The 17,313-nt window shown below is 42.2% G+C and overlaps 1 protein-coding gene across 1 annotated transcript in view; it reads left to right on the forward strand.

The window, feature by feature from the left end:
* Positions 1-13,153: 13,153 nt before the first annotated feature.
* Positions 13,154-17,313, forward strand: part of NMNAT2 (nicotinamide nucleotide adenylyltransferase 2) — a 172,214-nt gene continuing 168,054 nt past the window's right edge. The window contains exon 1 of the mRNA XM_032137067.2: positions 13,154-13,371. Coding sequence (XP_031992958.1) covers positions 13,287-13,371 — 85 coding nt within the window. The 5' untranslated portion in view covers positions 13,154-13,286. The remainder of the gene's footprint in view (positions 13,372-17,313) is intronic.

Consider the following 17,313-nt stretch of genomic DNA (forward strand, 5'->3'; position numbering starts at 1 on the left):
AACCCAAACCCCAGGGCCCCTCTGCAAAGAAGGCATCTCACGCACCATGAGTCACTACTCAAAGCACCCAAAGGGTGCCCTTCTCTTTAGACTAATGTGACCTTGGAACCACAACTAGCTTTTCCTTTTGCCCCAGAGCCGTTCTCTCCAATAAGCCAATAAGAATTCAGCCAAACTCTTTTTTTTTTTTTCTTTTGAGATGGAGTTTCACTCTTGTTTCCCAGGCTGGAATGCAATGATGCAATCTCAGCTAACCACAATCTCCGCCTCCTGGGTTCAAGAGATTCTCCTGCCTCAGCCTCCCGAGTAGGTGGGATTACAGGCATGTGCCATCATGTCCAGCTAATTTTGCATTTTTAGTAGAGACGGGATTCTCCATGTTGGTCAGGCTGGTCTCGAACTCCCAATCTCAGGTGATCCACCTGCTTCAGCCTCCCGAAATGCTATGATTACAGGTGTGAACCACTGCACCCAGCCCGGCCAAATTCTTAAGTGCAAGATTGACAATATGGGAACATCAAGCAAAGACTATTTACAAAATGCCAAATTTTAACTACCCAACGTAGAGACTGGACCCATTTAGCTTCTCAGCTCTACTGCCAGCTCACTCAGGTTCTACCTCTCAGGGACCAGTCACTGAAAAAGAAAAACAAGGAAAGGCATTTCCTAGTCTTGAGAGAGGAAAGCGTCTTTTTGATTGGGCCCTACAGTCTTTGTATTCAGATTCAAAATAGCATGCTTATTGTCTTTGGCAGTCTGAATTCCTCAGTTGTCCCTCATCCTTAAACCAAAAGTAATTTCTATAGCCAACTGCTTGGAGTAGGATGCTGAAACTTGGAATCAACATTCTGACCCAGCAACTTACAGCTGCATCCTTGAGCTTTCTGGGCCTCACTTTGTTTCCTCATGTGCAAAATGCACAAAAGGGTCTGCAAACACTTACCTCACAGAATCATTTACTGTTAAGATCAAATAAAATAGCGTATGAGGAAATGTTGGGAGCTCTAAATAGCTCCACACATATAAACAGTTATTAGACTAAGTTCTTAATAATGACTCATTATTAATTCCAAATCTGCTCTGCTATTCCCTTATAGAACCTGAGAGTTCTCTACTCATTTTCTTCTGTCATTCCAGTTGATTCATCTTTTTCAACATCTCCCTTCCTCAACTTGTGAAACACACACACACACACACACACACACACAAACCCCCTGTAATTCTTTCATTAATTATTCTAATTCCTGTCAATTAATTTTTTATTCATCACACATTTACATTTCCAAAATAACTACATTTACATTTCCAAAATAACTTCATTTACATATGATTTGCTCTTGCTTACACAAAAAGGGGTCAGCTAGATACAGCAATCGAGGGGGTGTGTCAGTCAGGTTTCAGTTCAGGAAACAGAAACAACCTTTTGTATTTCCAGAAGAAAGGAGTTATAAAAACAAGGAATTAAGTGCTTATAAAATTCATTAGAAGCACTAAAGAAACTGAAGTTAGGGACCACCAGTGCACTCTGTATTTCAGGGGTACACCACAATGGCTGTAGCCTACAGGTCAGCTGCCAAAACTGTCTGTCAATGCTCATGACTTTGGTGACTACTGAAAGATGGGTTCTGGCTTCAAATACACATTTATAGTGTTGCTTAGCAGCAGCAGCAATAGGAAAATGACTTTCACCCTGCTTTAACCTGCTAAATCTCACATGAGGGCATCTCCATGGTAGAGTCTAATTAGTATCCAGAAATCTAGCTGCAAGAGAATCTGAAAAATGTAGTTTCTAACTTTCTGGCTCCTAAAATTCAAAAGCATACATAGGGGGCTTTGAGAATGGATGCTTACTTCCAGCTAACAATAACCCACTCAAGGGAGGAATTCTAATCTTTACAGAGAATGAACAACTCAGCTATGGTCTAAAATAGAGCTTGAGGGGAGAAGGAACAGGGTGCACAGATCTTATAGTTGCAGGCTTTATGAATACCTGCTGAGATTTATTTTTGGCAGTCCTTTTTTCTAGGTTTTTTTTTTTTTTTTTTGAGACAAAGTCTTACTCTGTTGCTCAGACTGGAGTGCAGTGGTGCAATCTCATCTCAGCTCACTGCAACCTCCCCCTCCCAGGTTCAAGTGATTCTTGTGCCTCAGCTTCCCCAGTAACTGGAAATACATGCATGCATCACCACGGTCATCTAATTTTTGTATTTTTAGTAGAGACAGGGCTTCTCCATGTTGCCTAGGCTGGTCTCAAACTCCTGGCCTCAAGTGATCCACCTACCTTGGCCTTCCAAAGTGCTAGAATTAGAGGCACGAGCCACCACATCCGGCCGTTTTTTTCTAGTGTTCAAGACATCTAACTCAGAGTAGAAATTGTAAAATATGCATGAAGAGTGGATCCAGCCATAAGCAAAAATCATTCCACATTTATTAAAGAAATATTTTGTGAACCCTTACTATGTGTCAGACTGTGACAGACTCTGGGGATGTAATAGTAAACAAGATAGAAGTGGTTCCTGCTCTCATGAAGGGTTTGGGAGAGTAGGACATTAGGAGTGCCTGGCTGACTACCCAACTTCAAAGCCTGCCTTCACCACATATTAGCTTGAACACAATTTAACTTCTCTAAGTCTATCACCTTGTCTGTAAGATACAGGTAATCAAAGAACCTACATCATTGAGATATAGTGAAAATTAAATGAGAGAATGTCTGTAAAGTGCTAAGCATACTGCCTGGCGCATGGCAGGGTCTGAATAAATGTTGGCGGAGGGTATAAACAAATAAAAAAGTAATCGCAATACAGGACACTGTGTAAGTGCTTTAATACAAAAAAAAAAACAAAAACAAAAAAACAGCACATATGAGAAGAGGCGCTAACACAGACCCAGGGGGCCCACAGAAGGCTCAGGAAGTAAATTAAGTAAATTCTGGGTTGAGCCAGAGTTAGTTATAAGGGATGAGGATGAGAAAACAGTATTTACCAGCTAGGATAGAGCATGCCACATTTGATGACTAAAAGGAGTTCAGTGTGTGGTTAGAGTAAAGGGAGTAAGGTGAGGTTGAGAGGCAATGAGGAGCCAGATCATGAGGTACTTGTAAGATTTTTAAGAATTTGCATTTTATTCTGAGAGTACTGAGGAGCCACTGAATGATTTAAAGTCAAACAGTGATCTGATCTGATTTATAATTTAGAAAACATCCCTGTCTTAGGCTGTTTTGTGCTACTGTGACAGAATAATCTGGGACTGGGTAATTTATAATGAATAGAAATTTATTTCTTACAGTTCTGGAGGCTGGAAAATCCAAGACTGAGGGGCCAGAATCTGGTGAGGGCCTTCTTGCTGTGTCATTCCATGGTGAGAGGGCAAGAGAGCACAAGAGAAAGCAAGAGGGGACCAAACTCACTTTTATAACAAACCCGCTCTTGCAATAATGACATTGATCCATTCATGAGGACAAATCCCTCACATCCTAATAACCTGTTAAAGGTCCCACCTCTCAACCCTGTTGCATTGGGGATTAAGTTTCCAACACATGAACTTTGGGGGACACACTTAAACCATAGTAATTCCTTTGGCTGGAGTATACAGAGTGGCTGAGAGGAGGAAAAGATTACTGCAGAAAGTCCAGCCTAAATTCTTTAGTAATTTAAGAAGGAGAAGCTGGGGAGTGGCAGAAAGATCAAGAAAAGTGGAATAATTTTGGAGATACTCAGTAAGTAATTGGCTGGAAAGTACAGTATGCATTTTTCATTGCCTTCCTTCTTCCTTTCTCTTTCTCTCTTTTTCTCTTTATTCCTTTTTATTAGAGAGCAAAACTTCTTTAAATAATTCACCTTCTTAGGTAACAGATATTGCTATCTGATCAGTTAGTGGCCTTCAGAAGCGTATGCCCCATGTTAGATATTTAACAGTTATTTAACATTATTGCAAATTTATAGCCATGCAGGAAAAAAAGATGATATAGGGACTACATTTGCATTTGGCTTTTGTTTTGGTAGCCCTCAAATCCTGCAGCTACACTGCAGATATTTCAGGTGAACAACCATTTTCTTTTTAGGATAATCTTTTGATCTGAGCTACTTGTCCAAGCAGCCATCATAGTGGTAACTAAAAGTATCATGTTATACAATCCTTACTATTCTTCTAGTTTCTGGCTCTGTTTCTCATGGTGAAACTGAATTTTGAATGTGTTTGGGGGTATTAAAAGTGGGACAGTGCCCCTTAAAACCCTCGCCAAGGAGGTGGGTAGAGCAGACCAAGTTTTTGGCCCCAGGTGAGTATATCAGAATGGTCCCATGACTCATGCTGAGCTAATAGGATTCTCTTTCTGTGATTTGAACCAAGACACAGAAGCTGAGGTCAGCAGATGTTGGGAACTGGAGGTCATGTTTAGTCCATGCCATAGTTTGGGCCATGAAAATTCAAATCATTTTAACGGAGCAGCAGGAACCAAGAAGCTTTCAGAGAAGGATGATGCTAACGAATGGCATAGATAACAGATTATGTGGAAGGAGGGAATAAGTAGGAGGGAGGGAGCAAGAGAGAAAGAAGGAAGTTTAGAAGCTTCTAGATGCCAACAAGGCCAGCTTGGATTCAGAGTATTAAGCTCCCATCTCTGACCCTCAAGAGAGCATCTCCCACACTTTCCTTAGTCCCTAGAAGCTACAGCCTAAATATCTTGAATTTATCCAGGACCACATTTCCCTTGGAATGCCTTCCTTTTTTTCATCAGTTTCTACACTCCCACAAAAATTAATAAATCTGAGTTTACTTCCTACAAGGTGCTGGACCTACAGATATTAACAAGACATTTTCAGATTGTAACTCAATGTTTACACTACATATTTTCTTCTTACAGCAACACTATATTTATTGTCAAGCTTCTCTACCCTCTGTTACAAGCCCAGTCTGAGAAATTCAGATGAAGTTGGCTTTTCTTCCTATTCCTCTCCCCCTTCAAGCCTAGTGTGGGCAAGTGACCCAGGTTTGGCCAACCAATTCCTCTTTCTAGTCACAGCGATTGATAAGGATGGGCACATGATCAGTGTAGGACTAATCGGAGTCTTCACTGAGACTTTTATTGGCATTCTGGGCAAAGATGCTGTCTTTCAGTGGGATTATGACCAGTAAGGACAATGTTGTTCAGGGCTGCCAGCAGCCACCTTGTTTTAATGTGGAGAGCATTCATCTGAGAATAAAAGGAATCACAGAGGAGAGTAAAATAAGAGGTGGTGACAGAAACAGGATCTTGACGATATTATCAGAATTTACGGATATAGTTGTCCCTAAAACTGAATCTACCCATTAGACTTCCCAATCAAATAGATCAATAAATTTCCTCCTTGGCTTAAACCCCAGTTTGAATAGGGTTTCCGTTATTTGTTTCTGAAACAATCCTGAGTAATACAAGCAACTTATAAAATTTAAAAGTGGGTCGGGTGTGGTGGTTCATGCTTATAATCCCAGCACTTTGGGAGGCCGAGGTGGGCGGATCACTTGAGGTCAGGAGTTCGAGACCAGCCTGGCCAACACGGTGAAACCCCATCTCTGCTAAAAATACAAAAATTAGCCTGGCAAGGAGGTGGGCACCTGTAATCCCAGCTACTTGGGAGGCTGAGGCAGGAGAATCCCTTGAACCAGGGAGATGGAGGTTGCAGTGAGCCAAGATGGCACCACTGCACTCCAGCCTGGGTGACAGTGTGAGACTCTGTCTTAAAAAATAATAAAAATAAAAATAAAAATTGAAAGTGCACAGTTACTAACCCTGAACTATTTCAACTCCAGCCATAGAAGGAATATGGGGTGTGAAAATTGAGACTAGCAGGTCTGATTGGTGCAAATGTTTCTTGTGCCTTCATTTTCTCTGAAATTAGTTTAGTTATTATGGGAGAGTTGTTTAGAGTAGCTCAGCTGAGACACTGTTATTTTTTACATCTGATAAATTTGGGAGTCACGGGATTGAAATTCTAAGTTAGAGCTGACTTAACTACATTGTGAAGTATTGACCTAATGGAAAAAATATTTTGTATTTTAATCTCCCTATCCTTTATTTAATTCTCCCTTGAGCCAAATGTGTTTTTCATTTGGGTGACTTAAAGGAAGGAGGCAAAGATATTCTCAGATCTCATTCAGGGAATAATTTTACTTCTTAGTCAATTACATCCTTTCCAAGTCTGTTAGTACTGATTTTTCTGTCTCCTATTTTTGCTCTTGAGAAAACTTTATAAGTAGTAAGATTTTGTGTCTCAAGAAAATAATTGAAAATATAAAATTTTCAATTTGCACCACCTCCCCCAATATCTGAAAGAAGCCATGATGAACAAATGAGCAAATATCTGAGTTAGCTGAAGAAATTTATTATTTTTAATGGTATGCAATGCTTATTGGTTACAGAAACCTGTGTACTTTCTCTCTTTCACTGTGGTGCCAGAAGTATTGCTATGCTTATAATTGATAATTAGGTTTTAAAATTTGGGAACATAAATTGGGTGAGACAGCTCATGCCTATAATCCCAGTACTTTGGGAGGTCCAGGTGGGAGGTTTGCTTGAGGCCAGGAGTTCAAGACCAACCAGAGCAACATAGCAAGACCCCATCTCTTAAAAAAAATGGGGAACATATTTCGTTCATAAATTATTATTTGAATAATTACATAAATTATAAGTCTGAGTGAAATTTTGGAGGCTTAAAGCTGCAAGAAAGAGGATCTTGATCTAGGGACATTTTTTATTCCATGGACATAAAAATGTTTGCTTGTGAGGAAAAGGAAGAGAGAAATGCCAATCATTTTAGCTCTATCCTAAAGATATCTATCTTGAAGAAAAGTGAAGAAAGCAAAAGAGAGAAAAATATACAGATGTGGAAAACTTTCTTCCCAAAGAGGCAGGGTTTCCTTAGGATAGTATTTTTAATAGAAGAACACGAAATAAATATTGAATAGCTGACTTGATTCTAGAAACTGGAGGACTTGACTCCAGGAATATAGGTGTGTCTTTTTGTTCTTCCTGTGAAGGATGATCCCTAATATTACTTTGTTGTTTGTTTGTTTGCTTGTTTTGAGACACAGTCTTGCTGTGTAGCCCAGGATGGCGTGAAGTGGTGCAGCCTCCCGAGTAGCTGGGATTACAGGCACATGCCACCACACCCGGCTAATTCTTGTATTTTTAGTAGAGATGGGGTTTCACCATGTTGGCCAAGCTGGTCTCAAACTCTTGACCTCAAGTAATCTGCCCACCTCAACCTCCCAAAGGGCTGGGATTACAGGTGTGAGTCACTGCGCCCAGCCCGTAATGTTACTTTGGTAGCCAGCTGTATAAACATGAAATGGTTTTACCCTAATTTGTGATGAAAATGTATAATCAAACTTGTCTAGGTAAATAGGGAACTAGGTAAGCTTACATGCCCATGAGCATACATATCCACTTCGTTAGGCTTCACATATGCACATCTCTCTCAGACCCAATAGACACTTAAGCCTGCCCCTTCAGAACAGGTATTCATGGCATGGCAAGTTCTGGTTTGATCTGTCTGCCTTGAACTATTGGAAAACTGAACTGGCTTGAGCGAACTGGAAGGTTTAGGCAGTGGGAGAATGACTCTGCTTCCCTCTTTACAGCCTAAAGTAATTTCCAGCTGTCAGAAAGTTGAAATATTGGACAAAATAATATTACCTAAGTTAAAATAAGCATCCCTGAGAATAAATCACTGTATATATTAAGGTGCATCTATTGTGCAAGACTTGATATTCTTACATCTTATAAAACAGCTTTTACTGAAAATAAACTCATTATTGTTATGTTTTTGGCAATTTGTTTCCATTGGTTGATATTTAGACTATTGGAATATTCCCATACTCTCTAAGTTTGCAACTTCCAGAAACATTCTTGACAAATGCATCAGTAGAAACAACTAAACATTTACAAACAATTGGCGTTTGTATTTAGCAACTGTGAAGTTTGACCTGAAGTTGGCAATATGCTTTTTTAACAAAGTTCTTTACTCACACATGGTTTATTTTATTTTATTTTGTTTTGTTTTATTGACATAGAGTCTCGCTATTTCCCAGGGTGGAGTGCAGTGGTATGATCTCAGCTCACTGCAACCTCCGCCTCCCAGGTTCAAGAGATTCTTGTGCCTCAGCCCCCTGAATAGCTGGGACTACAGGTGCATGCCTCCATGCCCGGATAATTTTTGTATTTGTAGTAGAGACAGAGTTTCACCATGTTGGCCAGGCTGGTCTCGAACTCCTGGTCTCAAGTGATCCTCCCACCTCAGCCTCCCAAAGTGCTGGAACTACAGGCACGAGCCACTGTGCCCAGCCCACACATGGTTTTATTTGATCCGTATAGCAAACCCATAAAGTACACTTCCTGGTAATAACTAAACTAATTTCAGTGGAAATGGAAGCATAAGAAAAATTTGCACCAATTAGACCTGCTAGTCCCAGTTTTCACACGCATATTCATTCTATTACTGGAGTTGAAGTGGCTCAAGGTTGGTAACTGTACACTTGTTATAACTTGCTTGTATTACTTAGGACTATTTCAGAAACAAATAACAATAACCCTGTTCAAATTAGAGTTTGTTTATTGTGTGGCTTTGGGCAAGTCATTTATTGGTAAGCCTTTATTGTGTCAACTGGAACTAAGCTAAAGAAGGAATTTATTGATTTACTTAATTGGGAAGTCTAATGGGTAGATCTAGCTTTAGGAACAGCTATATCCAACAGAAATTATTCCTCACTGGAGGCTGGGAAGTCCAAGATTAAGGCACCAGTAGGTTCGGTGTCTGGTGAGAGCTTGGTGCCTGGTTCATGGATGTGTCATCACATGGTAGAAGGAACAAACGAGCTCCCTCGAGCCTCTTTTAATCCCATTTATTAGGGCTTCCAGCTCATGGTCTAGTCACTTCTCAAAGGCCCTATGCATTAGTATGTTCTTGCTCTGCTCTAAAGAAATATCTGAGACTAGGTAATTTATAAAGAAAAGAGGTTTGATTGGCTCACAATTCTGCAACTTGTACAGAACACATAGCGGCTTCTAGGGAGGCCTCAGGAAATTTTACTCATGGTGGAAGGCAAGGGGGAAGCAGGCAGGTCTTACATGGCTGGAGCACGAGGAGTGGGTGGAGGGAGGTGCTATACACTTTTAAACAACTAGATCTCATGAGAACTCACTATCAAGACAACACCTCCATGAGGGATGGTGTTAAACCATGAGAAATTGCCACCATGACCCAATCACCTCCCACTAGGCACCACCTCCAACGTGGGATTACAATTCAACATGAAATTTGGGTGAGGACACAGATCCAAACCATATCACCCTACCTCTTAAGACGATGACACGGGGGATTAGGTTTCAACATATGAATTTTGGGGGACATAAACATTCAGACCTCAGCACATGGTAAGGTATCTCTCAGTCTGTTCTCCAATCTCTGCTAAGAAGTCCTATTCTCTCAGTTACGAGCTAGCTATCATTTATTGATCATCTACTGTATGCTAGGTATTCTACATACATTACCTCTCATCTTCACATCTCTGCAGCTTGGTGGTATTGTTATCCTCATTTTACAAATGTGGCCAGTATAGCATGGCAGTGAAAAAAGATGATGGGGATCCTCCATAAGCTACCAAAGTTGAGACAAAGACTTACCATTTAACAAGTGTTTCTTGAGGGCTCACCATGTGTCAAGTATTGCTATAAACCCTGCCTTGTATCAAGAGTAGGGCCTTCAATCAAAACTGTCAGAGTTTGAATCTGGTTCCATACATGCTAGCAGTCTAAAACCAGACCAGTTACTTAATTTCCCTGTGCCCCTATAGGCTTATCTCTAAGAATAAAATCATACAAACTCACAGAGTTATTGTGAGTTAAATGAGTTAACATCTGTAAACATTTTATAGTGCTTGGGCTTCTAGTAACACCCAATGAATGTTAGCTACTATTATTAATTTGGTGTGCCCCAGGGTTGAACCTGAGGACCTCGTTTTCACTCTGTATATCTGTTTCTCCCTAGGTAATCTCATCTAGTCCCATGACTTTAAATATAAACTACACTGAAGACTCCAACATTTATATCTCATGCCAAACATACTTTTCAAACGTTGAGTCAGCTCATGTCACTTCTCCACTCAAAACCCTTGAATGGCTTCCCATCCCTTCTAAGTGAAAAAACAAGAGCCTTAATTAAGACCTACAAGGCCCTGTATGATCTGTCCTACTTTTTGGACCTGTCTTTGAGTGCTTTCCACATTCTTTGTTTTCTCCAGTCACCTTGGTGTGCCTGTCAAACACCCCCAAGCACTCTTAGTCTTCCGATCCTTTATACTAGCAGTCCTGCCTGGTATATTCTTCCCTAGATATTCCAGTGACACGTGCCTTCACTTCATTTAGGTCCCTGTTCAAATACTGTCTTATCAAAGAGGCTATCTTCGACCACTGCAAATAAAAGAGGATTTTCTTTCTTTCTCTTTTCTTCACATTCTGCTTTATTTTTCTTTATAGTACTTTTTACCATTAAGTTTATTCATTTGTTTATGGTCTGTTGTCTTCCTCTGGAATGTGAGCTGTATTAAAGCAGGGACTCTGTTTTGTTCACAGCCCCTAAATCAGGACTTGGTGCATGGCTGACACTCAATAAATATTGATTGCTTAACTATAATTATGTCAATTGCCTAGCTAATGAGTGTCAGAGTTTCATACCCAAGTCAGCCTCCCTTTACAAGCTGTTGCTCTTTTTACGCCACTAATCTGCATATCATATTAGGGAAGATACAAACCCCATTATGAATATACATCAGTTCTTAGGAGTCTTCTATTTAAACTAGAAATGTAATGCATATTAGGGTTGATTTACTATTCATCATAATTTAACAAATATTTACTCTGCAGCTACCACATGCTCTTGGATAAGAAAAAACACAGTGACCAACTCACTAATATGGGGTGGAAATTTATCCAAGAAACTTGAAGCCCAGGATAGGTACATATTTGTACTTGTCAATCTCTTAAGTTAAGAATTATTGGCTCTGGCTGGGTCTGTGGCTCACGCCTTTAATCTCAACAGTTTGGGAGGCTGCTGTGGGTGGATTGCTTGAGGTCAGGAGTTCAAGACCAACCTGGGCAATATAGTGAGACCCCACATCTACCAAAAACACGAAAAATTAGCTGGGCATGGTGGCAAACACCTGTAGTCCCAGCTACCTGCAAGGCTGAAGACGGAGGATTGCTTGAGTCCAGGAGGTTGAGGCTGTGGTAAGCTGAGATCATGCCACTGCATTCCAGCCTGGGTACAGAGTGAGACCCTGTCTCAAAAAAAAAAAAAAAAAAAAAGAAAAGAATTATCCTCTATATCCAATTCATCTGCAAAGAATTATTTGTTCTTTCTGTTGTATAAGCCTGGAACATCTGTCTTCCCCTACCATTCTCAATTTCAGTCTACTGATTGTTTAAGCCAAATTTCAAAATCTATAAAACATATCCTGAGACCATCTACTTCTCATTGCTCCCGTCTCTATAAACCCTAGTCTCAGGACAACTCCACTTGCCTAGGCTGCCAGATTTTTCTAAATGCTTTCCTTGTCTTCCCATTTGCCCTCCCTTTCCACCCAGCAGCCAGAGTGATCTTATAAAAATGTAAATTACATATTCTTCCCCTGCTCAAAAGCTTCAGTGGTTTCCTTTTGTTATTATTCCACTTAGAAAAGTGTCTAACTCTTGCCCCAGCCTACAAACCCCATTTAATCTGGCCCTGATCACCTGCTGCTCAATCTTCTATCATTTTTCCCCTTGCCCATACTTTCTAGCAACACTGGCCTTTCATTTCTACGAATACAGTAAGCCCTTCCCTGTCCCTGAATATGTGAGCTAGCAACTACTCCTGTCGCTCAGGTCTCACTGAAATGTCACCTCCCCAGAGAGGCCTTCTCAGACTACTTGATTCGTCCTCTCTTCTCCACTCACTCTCTGCTCTGTCAGAGAGTAAATTGCATTCACTTACTGTGCATTGCACAATTCCCATCTAATATTTATTGTCTATCTTCCTCCAACAAAATGAAGACAGTGACTTTGCTTCACCAGCAGGGTTTATAGCAATACTTGACACATAGTGAGCCCTCAAGAAACACTTGTTAAATGGTAAGTCTTTGTCTCACCTTTGGTAGCTTATGGAGGACCCCCATCATTTTCTTTTTTCTTTTCTTTTTTTTGTTTCGAGATGGATTCTCACTCTGTCGCCCAGGCTGGAGTGCAGTGGTGCAATCTCCGCTCACTGCAACCTCTGCCTCCCGGGTTCAAGCAATTCTCCTGCCTCAGCCTCCTGAGTAGCTGGGATTACAAGCACCCACCACCATGCCCGGCTAGTTTTTGTATTTGTTTTTTAGTAGAGACGGGGTTTCACTGTGCTGGCCAGGCTGGTCTCGAACTCCTGACCTCGTGATCCGCCCGCCTCAGCCTCCCAAAGTGCTGAGATTACAGGCATGAGCCACTGCACCCGGCGGATCCCCATAATTTTCTAACACAGTTTTAGTAACTCTGCCCCCTTCATGTTCTCTCAAACGGAGAGCATTGCTTCCCCCACAAAAAGGATCAATATAGCAGAGGAAGGGTTCAGATCACTGCTATCTCTCTGCAGCCAGCAGATCAAGATTTGGACTCAACTCAATAGTTTGGAACCATCAGGTAAGGGAAAAAGGAAAAGCAGAAATGAATATTACTGAAGTAAAAAATGGTCATTTCTCACTTAAAATTTTGAGGAAGAGAGAAAGAAAAAATACCTTAAGATCAAACATTTTTTAACTTGGAGATGTTAGAGAAAGTGGGGGGTGGCAGAAAAATGTTAGAGTGAGGAGGAAAACTGAATCAAGATGAGGCAAGAGGCAGAAAGAGCTCACACCATGCTGTGGGCTCTTGGCTCCGAGCTCGGATACCACGTCTTGCCTTCTGGATAAACTCTAAGGAAGACAGTGATGGAGTGAAGTGGGCTGGGGGCGATAGACAGGATGGGGTGGGGCACCAGGACGAGAGATGCGAAGGAAGCTAGAACGAAAAGAGAGAGACCGAGGAGAGAAGAGAGCAGAGCAATACAAAAGCAGTCTCGGATCTAGCCGGAGCTGCAAGCGTTAAGGGGAGGCGGAGAGTGACGCGGTTTGCGTCTGGAGCGGCTCCTTGGAGTCCACAGCATCCACCGCCGGGGCCTCGCCTTCCTTTCTCCCTCTGCAGACACAACGAGACACAAAAAGAGAGGCAACCCCTAGACCACCGCGAAGGAACCACCTGCGCCATGACTGAGACCACCAAGACCCACGTTATCTTGCTCGCCTGCGGCAGCTTCAATCCCATCACCAAAGGGCACATTCAGATGTTTGGTGAGTCCTCCCGCCCACCTCTGGAAGCCGCTTCCGCTCCTCTCCTTTCCCAGGCACCTGTGTTTTCCAGGGCGATCGAACGGGAAGGCGTGTGCCCCTTCGGAGGGGTGCGCCGGCTCATCCAGCTGGTGGAGGTCGGCCCCTTTATTTTGGACTCAGGAGAGGGGACGCAGACTGTGTTTCCGAGGCGTCACTTGCCGGGGCCAGACCTGGCTCGCAGGGGGCCAAAGGTGGGGGATGGGAGGGGACTAGAGACGAGTATCATTTGGGGCTGGGCAGGGGTTCGAGATACCAGAACTGGAGTGCGGCGGTGCGGTGGTTCGGCTACCAGGCTGGCGAGGACCAGGATGGGGGCAGAGGTTGGGGCGCCGAGTAGGGGAGGAGGGGGATGGAGATAACGTGCTGGTTGTTTAGGATGGGCCGAAAGCTCGAAGGAGTTAAATCATGTATGTGTCTCGGATTCGCAAACACACTTGCGCCCAACACACCAGTGACGGGCTGGGGCTTCAAGATTAATTTCGGATTTGGCTGGTGATTCTGGGCGACCCAGGGACGAGTGTTTGGGAATTGTGGGCCGTGTATTGCCCGCGCGAGGTGGATGCTGAGTGAATAGGGAGGGGGCCCTTTTCCGCCTAGGTTCGGCCTCAGGGACCGGCTGCCTAGGACGGGAAGAGGGCCGGGCGGAGGCTGCGGGAGGCCCTGCGCCAGCCGGAGCCGAAGGATCGGGGCTCAAGTTGGCTGAGGCTCTGCCCAGGGTGGCGATGGCACTCGGAAGGCTTGAGGCGTCTAGTGTGTGTATGAATGTGCGAATGACTGTGTGAGTATATGCGTGTGCGTGGTGGGGGGAGGGGGCTCATCATCGCGCGTTTGTTTCTTAGAAGCTTTGGGGCGTGGAGTCAGAGAGAGCGAGCGGGGGCATCTGGCTGGCTGGTTCGGGGTCCAGCAGCGGTAGGGAAAAGGTGATCGATCGATGCCTATTGGAGGTCTCGCGCCACCGGTGGGAAACCACGCGGCTTCGCAGCTGCTCGTAGGACTCAAAGGCGCGGGGCATGAGCGTTTAGACACAGAAAGAGGGACGCGGAGGTCACTTTAGAAGCAGGAATTGAGAAGTTAGAAGTTGGGGGTGCTTTTTCTTGAAACTGAGAGAAGCGAGGAGTAGGGAAGAGCGAGTGGGCTGGGATGGATGAGAGAGCGGGTGGGAGGCCCTGACCTGGCCCGCCAGCAAGGCGCTCTCCAGAGGCGGCGGTGCTGAAATGCAGGGCGCGCCGGAGCTGGATGCAGGCACACGTGTTTATCCGGAGCCTGAGGACTGGGCGAGCCCTCCTAGGGAGGTTTAGTGAAAACCACACCACAGCGGTAAAGACAGGGCGAGGTGGCATAGGCTAAAAATATTCATCTTTAAACTTAAAAGGTGCACTGAACTGGGCTCGCTTGTTAAAAACCTCATGGAAAGAATATAGAACTACTTTGAGCAGAGGGCAAATCGGGTAGGCATATCTACACGATAGAAGGAGGGAGGCTGAGAGATAGCCATCCCTTCTTCACCATTCCTTCAGCTTTTAAAAGTCTTTTATTAAGAACCAATGCCAACTTGCCTGTTAAATAAGGACTTCTGTTCAAGCATCAGGGTAGACAAGAGCATCTCATCAGTCTTCTAAGGAATATCAGTGCCCTAAGAACACTCCACTTTCACTTTCCTTTGATGCTGGTGTCTTCATCCCTTTCCTTCTTTTCCTGTCTGTCCATATGTCCTCTAGCACTTTATGTTGATGTGCTTTACTCCTCTCCCTTGACCAGGCAATGATGGGTTTTCCTTTGGAACCAAGAGAAAGGAGGAGTAGGGAAGAGCCATTGGGCTGGGGATGAAACTCTGTGGCTCTAATAATCTTTGGTGACCCAGCAGGTACTGCTTCTTTCTTCCCGAAGCTAGGAAATCCCAGTTGTTTTAGATTACAAGAGAAACAGATTTGGATTGAGAGCCAAAGATTCTGTCTTGTAGCTGAAGATTCTTTGTTAACAATAATAAAGGCTTTTGTTAAGCGAATGCTGACCTGCCAATTCTCCATGAGCTTTAAGGATAGACTATGTGGAAATAGACCTGAGTTGCAGTGGAAGGGTTTAGATATAGAAAGGTGAAAGGAGACTTTTGGCAGTAGCTATTATTTACTTAGTATAAGAACTGAGGACCAGGGCAGAATGTGAACAAAGTCCTTTGCATGTCCATTAAAGTATAATTCAGAGAGTAATACAAAAAAAGGATATGATATGTTCACTCACTATGGCTTTAAGGAGTTTATTACCTAATGAAGAATTTAGCACATAAACAGGTGAAAATGAAGCAACAATAAGAACACAAAATACACATTAAACTATTTTTGGTAGAATGTCTTACTGGAATCTTTGAGCTCTGGATAAATTTTATAATTTATTTTTGTAGAGCAGTTCTGGTTAACAAAGCCTTTTCATCTATGTTATGTTACTTATTGTTATTAACAACCTTTTAAGAAAGACATTATTACCTTTATTTTACAAATGAGAAACTGACAGAAGCCAAGTGACTTATGAACACACATGCAGAATGGGTGGCACTGAGACTTGAGCCTCATGTTCCTGATTCCTCTTGCAGAGGCCTTCATACTGCAACAAAGGCTGGAGGAAGTGCCCACTCATATTCCGACTGCATAATTCCATGAACACTCTATTTTCATGAACCATACACTAACAGAATTAAACTGGCCATCAACTAAGTGAGATTCATATACATGCATTTCCTTAAGATCTTTGTCTCATCTCTAAAGAAACCAGTTATTTATGAACTATTTCCTCCTTTTAAATTGCTTTAAAAATTTTCTCCCTGACAACACGGAAATAATTAATACAACTAAATTATCAAACTTTTGGCCAGGCGTGATGGCTCACTCCTACAATCCCAGCACTTTGGGAGGCGAAGATGGACATAACACATGAGCTTAGGAGTTTGAGACCAGACTGGGCAACATGGTGAAACCCCATCTCTACAAAAAATATAAAAATTAGCCAGGTATGGTGCTGCATGCCTGTAGTCCCAGCTACTCTGGAGGCTGAGGTGGGAGGATGGTTGAGGTGAGAGCCTGGGAGGCAGAGGTTGCAGTATGCCGAGATAGCGCACTGCACTCTATTCTAGGTAATACAGCCAGACTCTGCCTTAAAAATATTTTTTTCAAGCTTTCTTTAAGGTGACTGAAATTTGTAATAAATTTTTTTAAAAAAAAAACAGACACAAACAGGACTTTGAAATTAGGCATTTTAAATAGAGCTCCTATATCTTGAAATTCAATTTCTTACCAAAGGAAAAAGAGAAAGGCTATAAACAAAAAGAGAAGTGGCATTCAAAAGTAAAGACTCAATCTTCATCTTTGTAAAGTAGCACTTGTACAATTCTCAAAATTTGTAAAATTTTTTAGAATGAGCTTTTCTTTTACTCTGAAAGGGAAGTTGATATTATTTCTCCTATTTGAAACTATAGAAACATACAGGAAAAAATAGTATTTGTGAGAGATATTTGACACTTGTATACTCAACTGTAACTAAAATGTTTTCAGGGATGAGTAAAAGTTTCTGGCAAAGTAAACTCATAAATGAATGATGTCATATCTCATGGGTCTGCCTCATTACATAAGAAGATAATGTGGAATTGGAAGTTTTAAAAAATGTAACTGCTTAGTTTTTAAGGATGTAGAGATTAAAATTTAATGTAGCTTTCTTTAAATTTATAGCTATATTTGTCAATAAATCTACCACTGGGAAGTCAGAGAGCAAGTTTAAATAGAAAAGTAAGAAAGAACAGCTCAGATTAATTTGGCTATATAAACAAAAACAGAGGAATTGGGAACTTTCATCACAGCAGAAATATTTCTACCTATTTTTTGTATTTTTTCTATTTTAATTTGTAGATATAGGGTC

The sequence above is a fragment of the Hylobates moloch genome, unplaced genomic scaffold, assembly GCF_009828535.3.
Source record: "Hylobates moloch isolate HMO894 unplaced genomic scaffold, HMol_V3 SCAFFOLD_18, whole genome shotgun sequence".
Taxonomy (NCBI): domain Eukaryota; kingdom Metazoa; phylum Chordata; class Mammalia; order Primates; family Hylobatidae; genus Hylobates; species Hylobates moloch.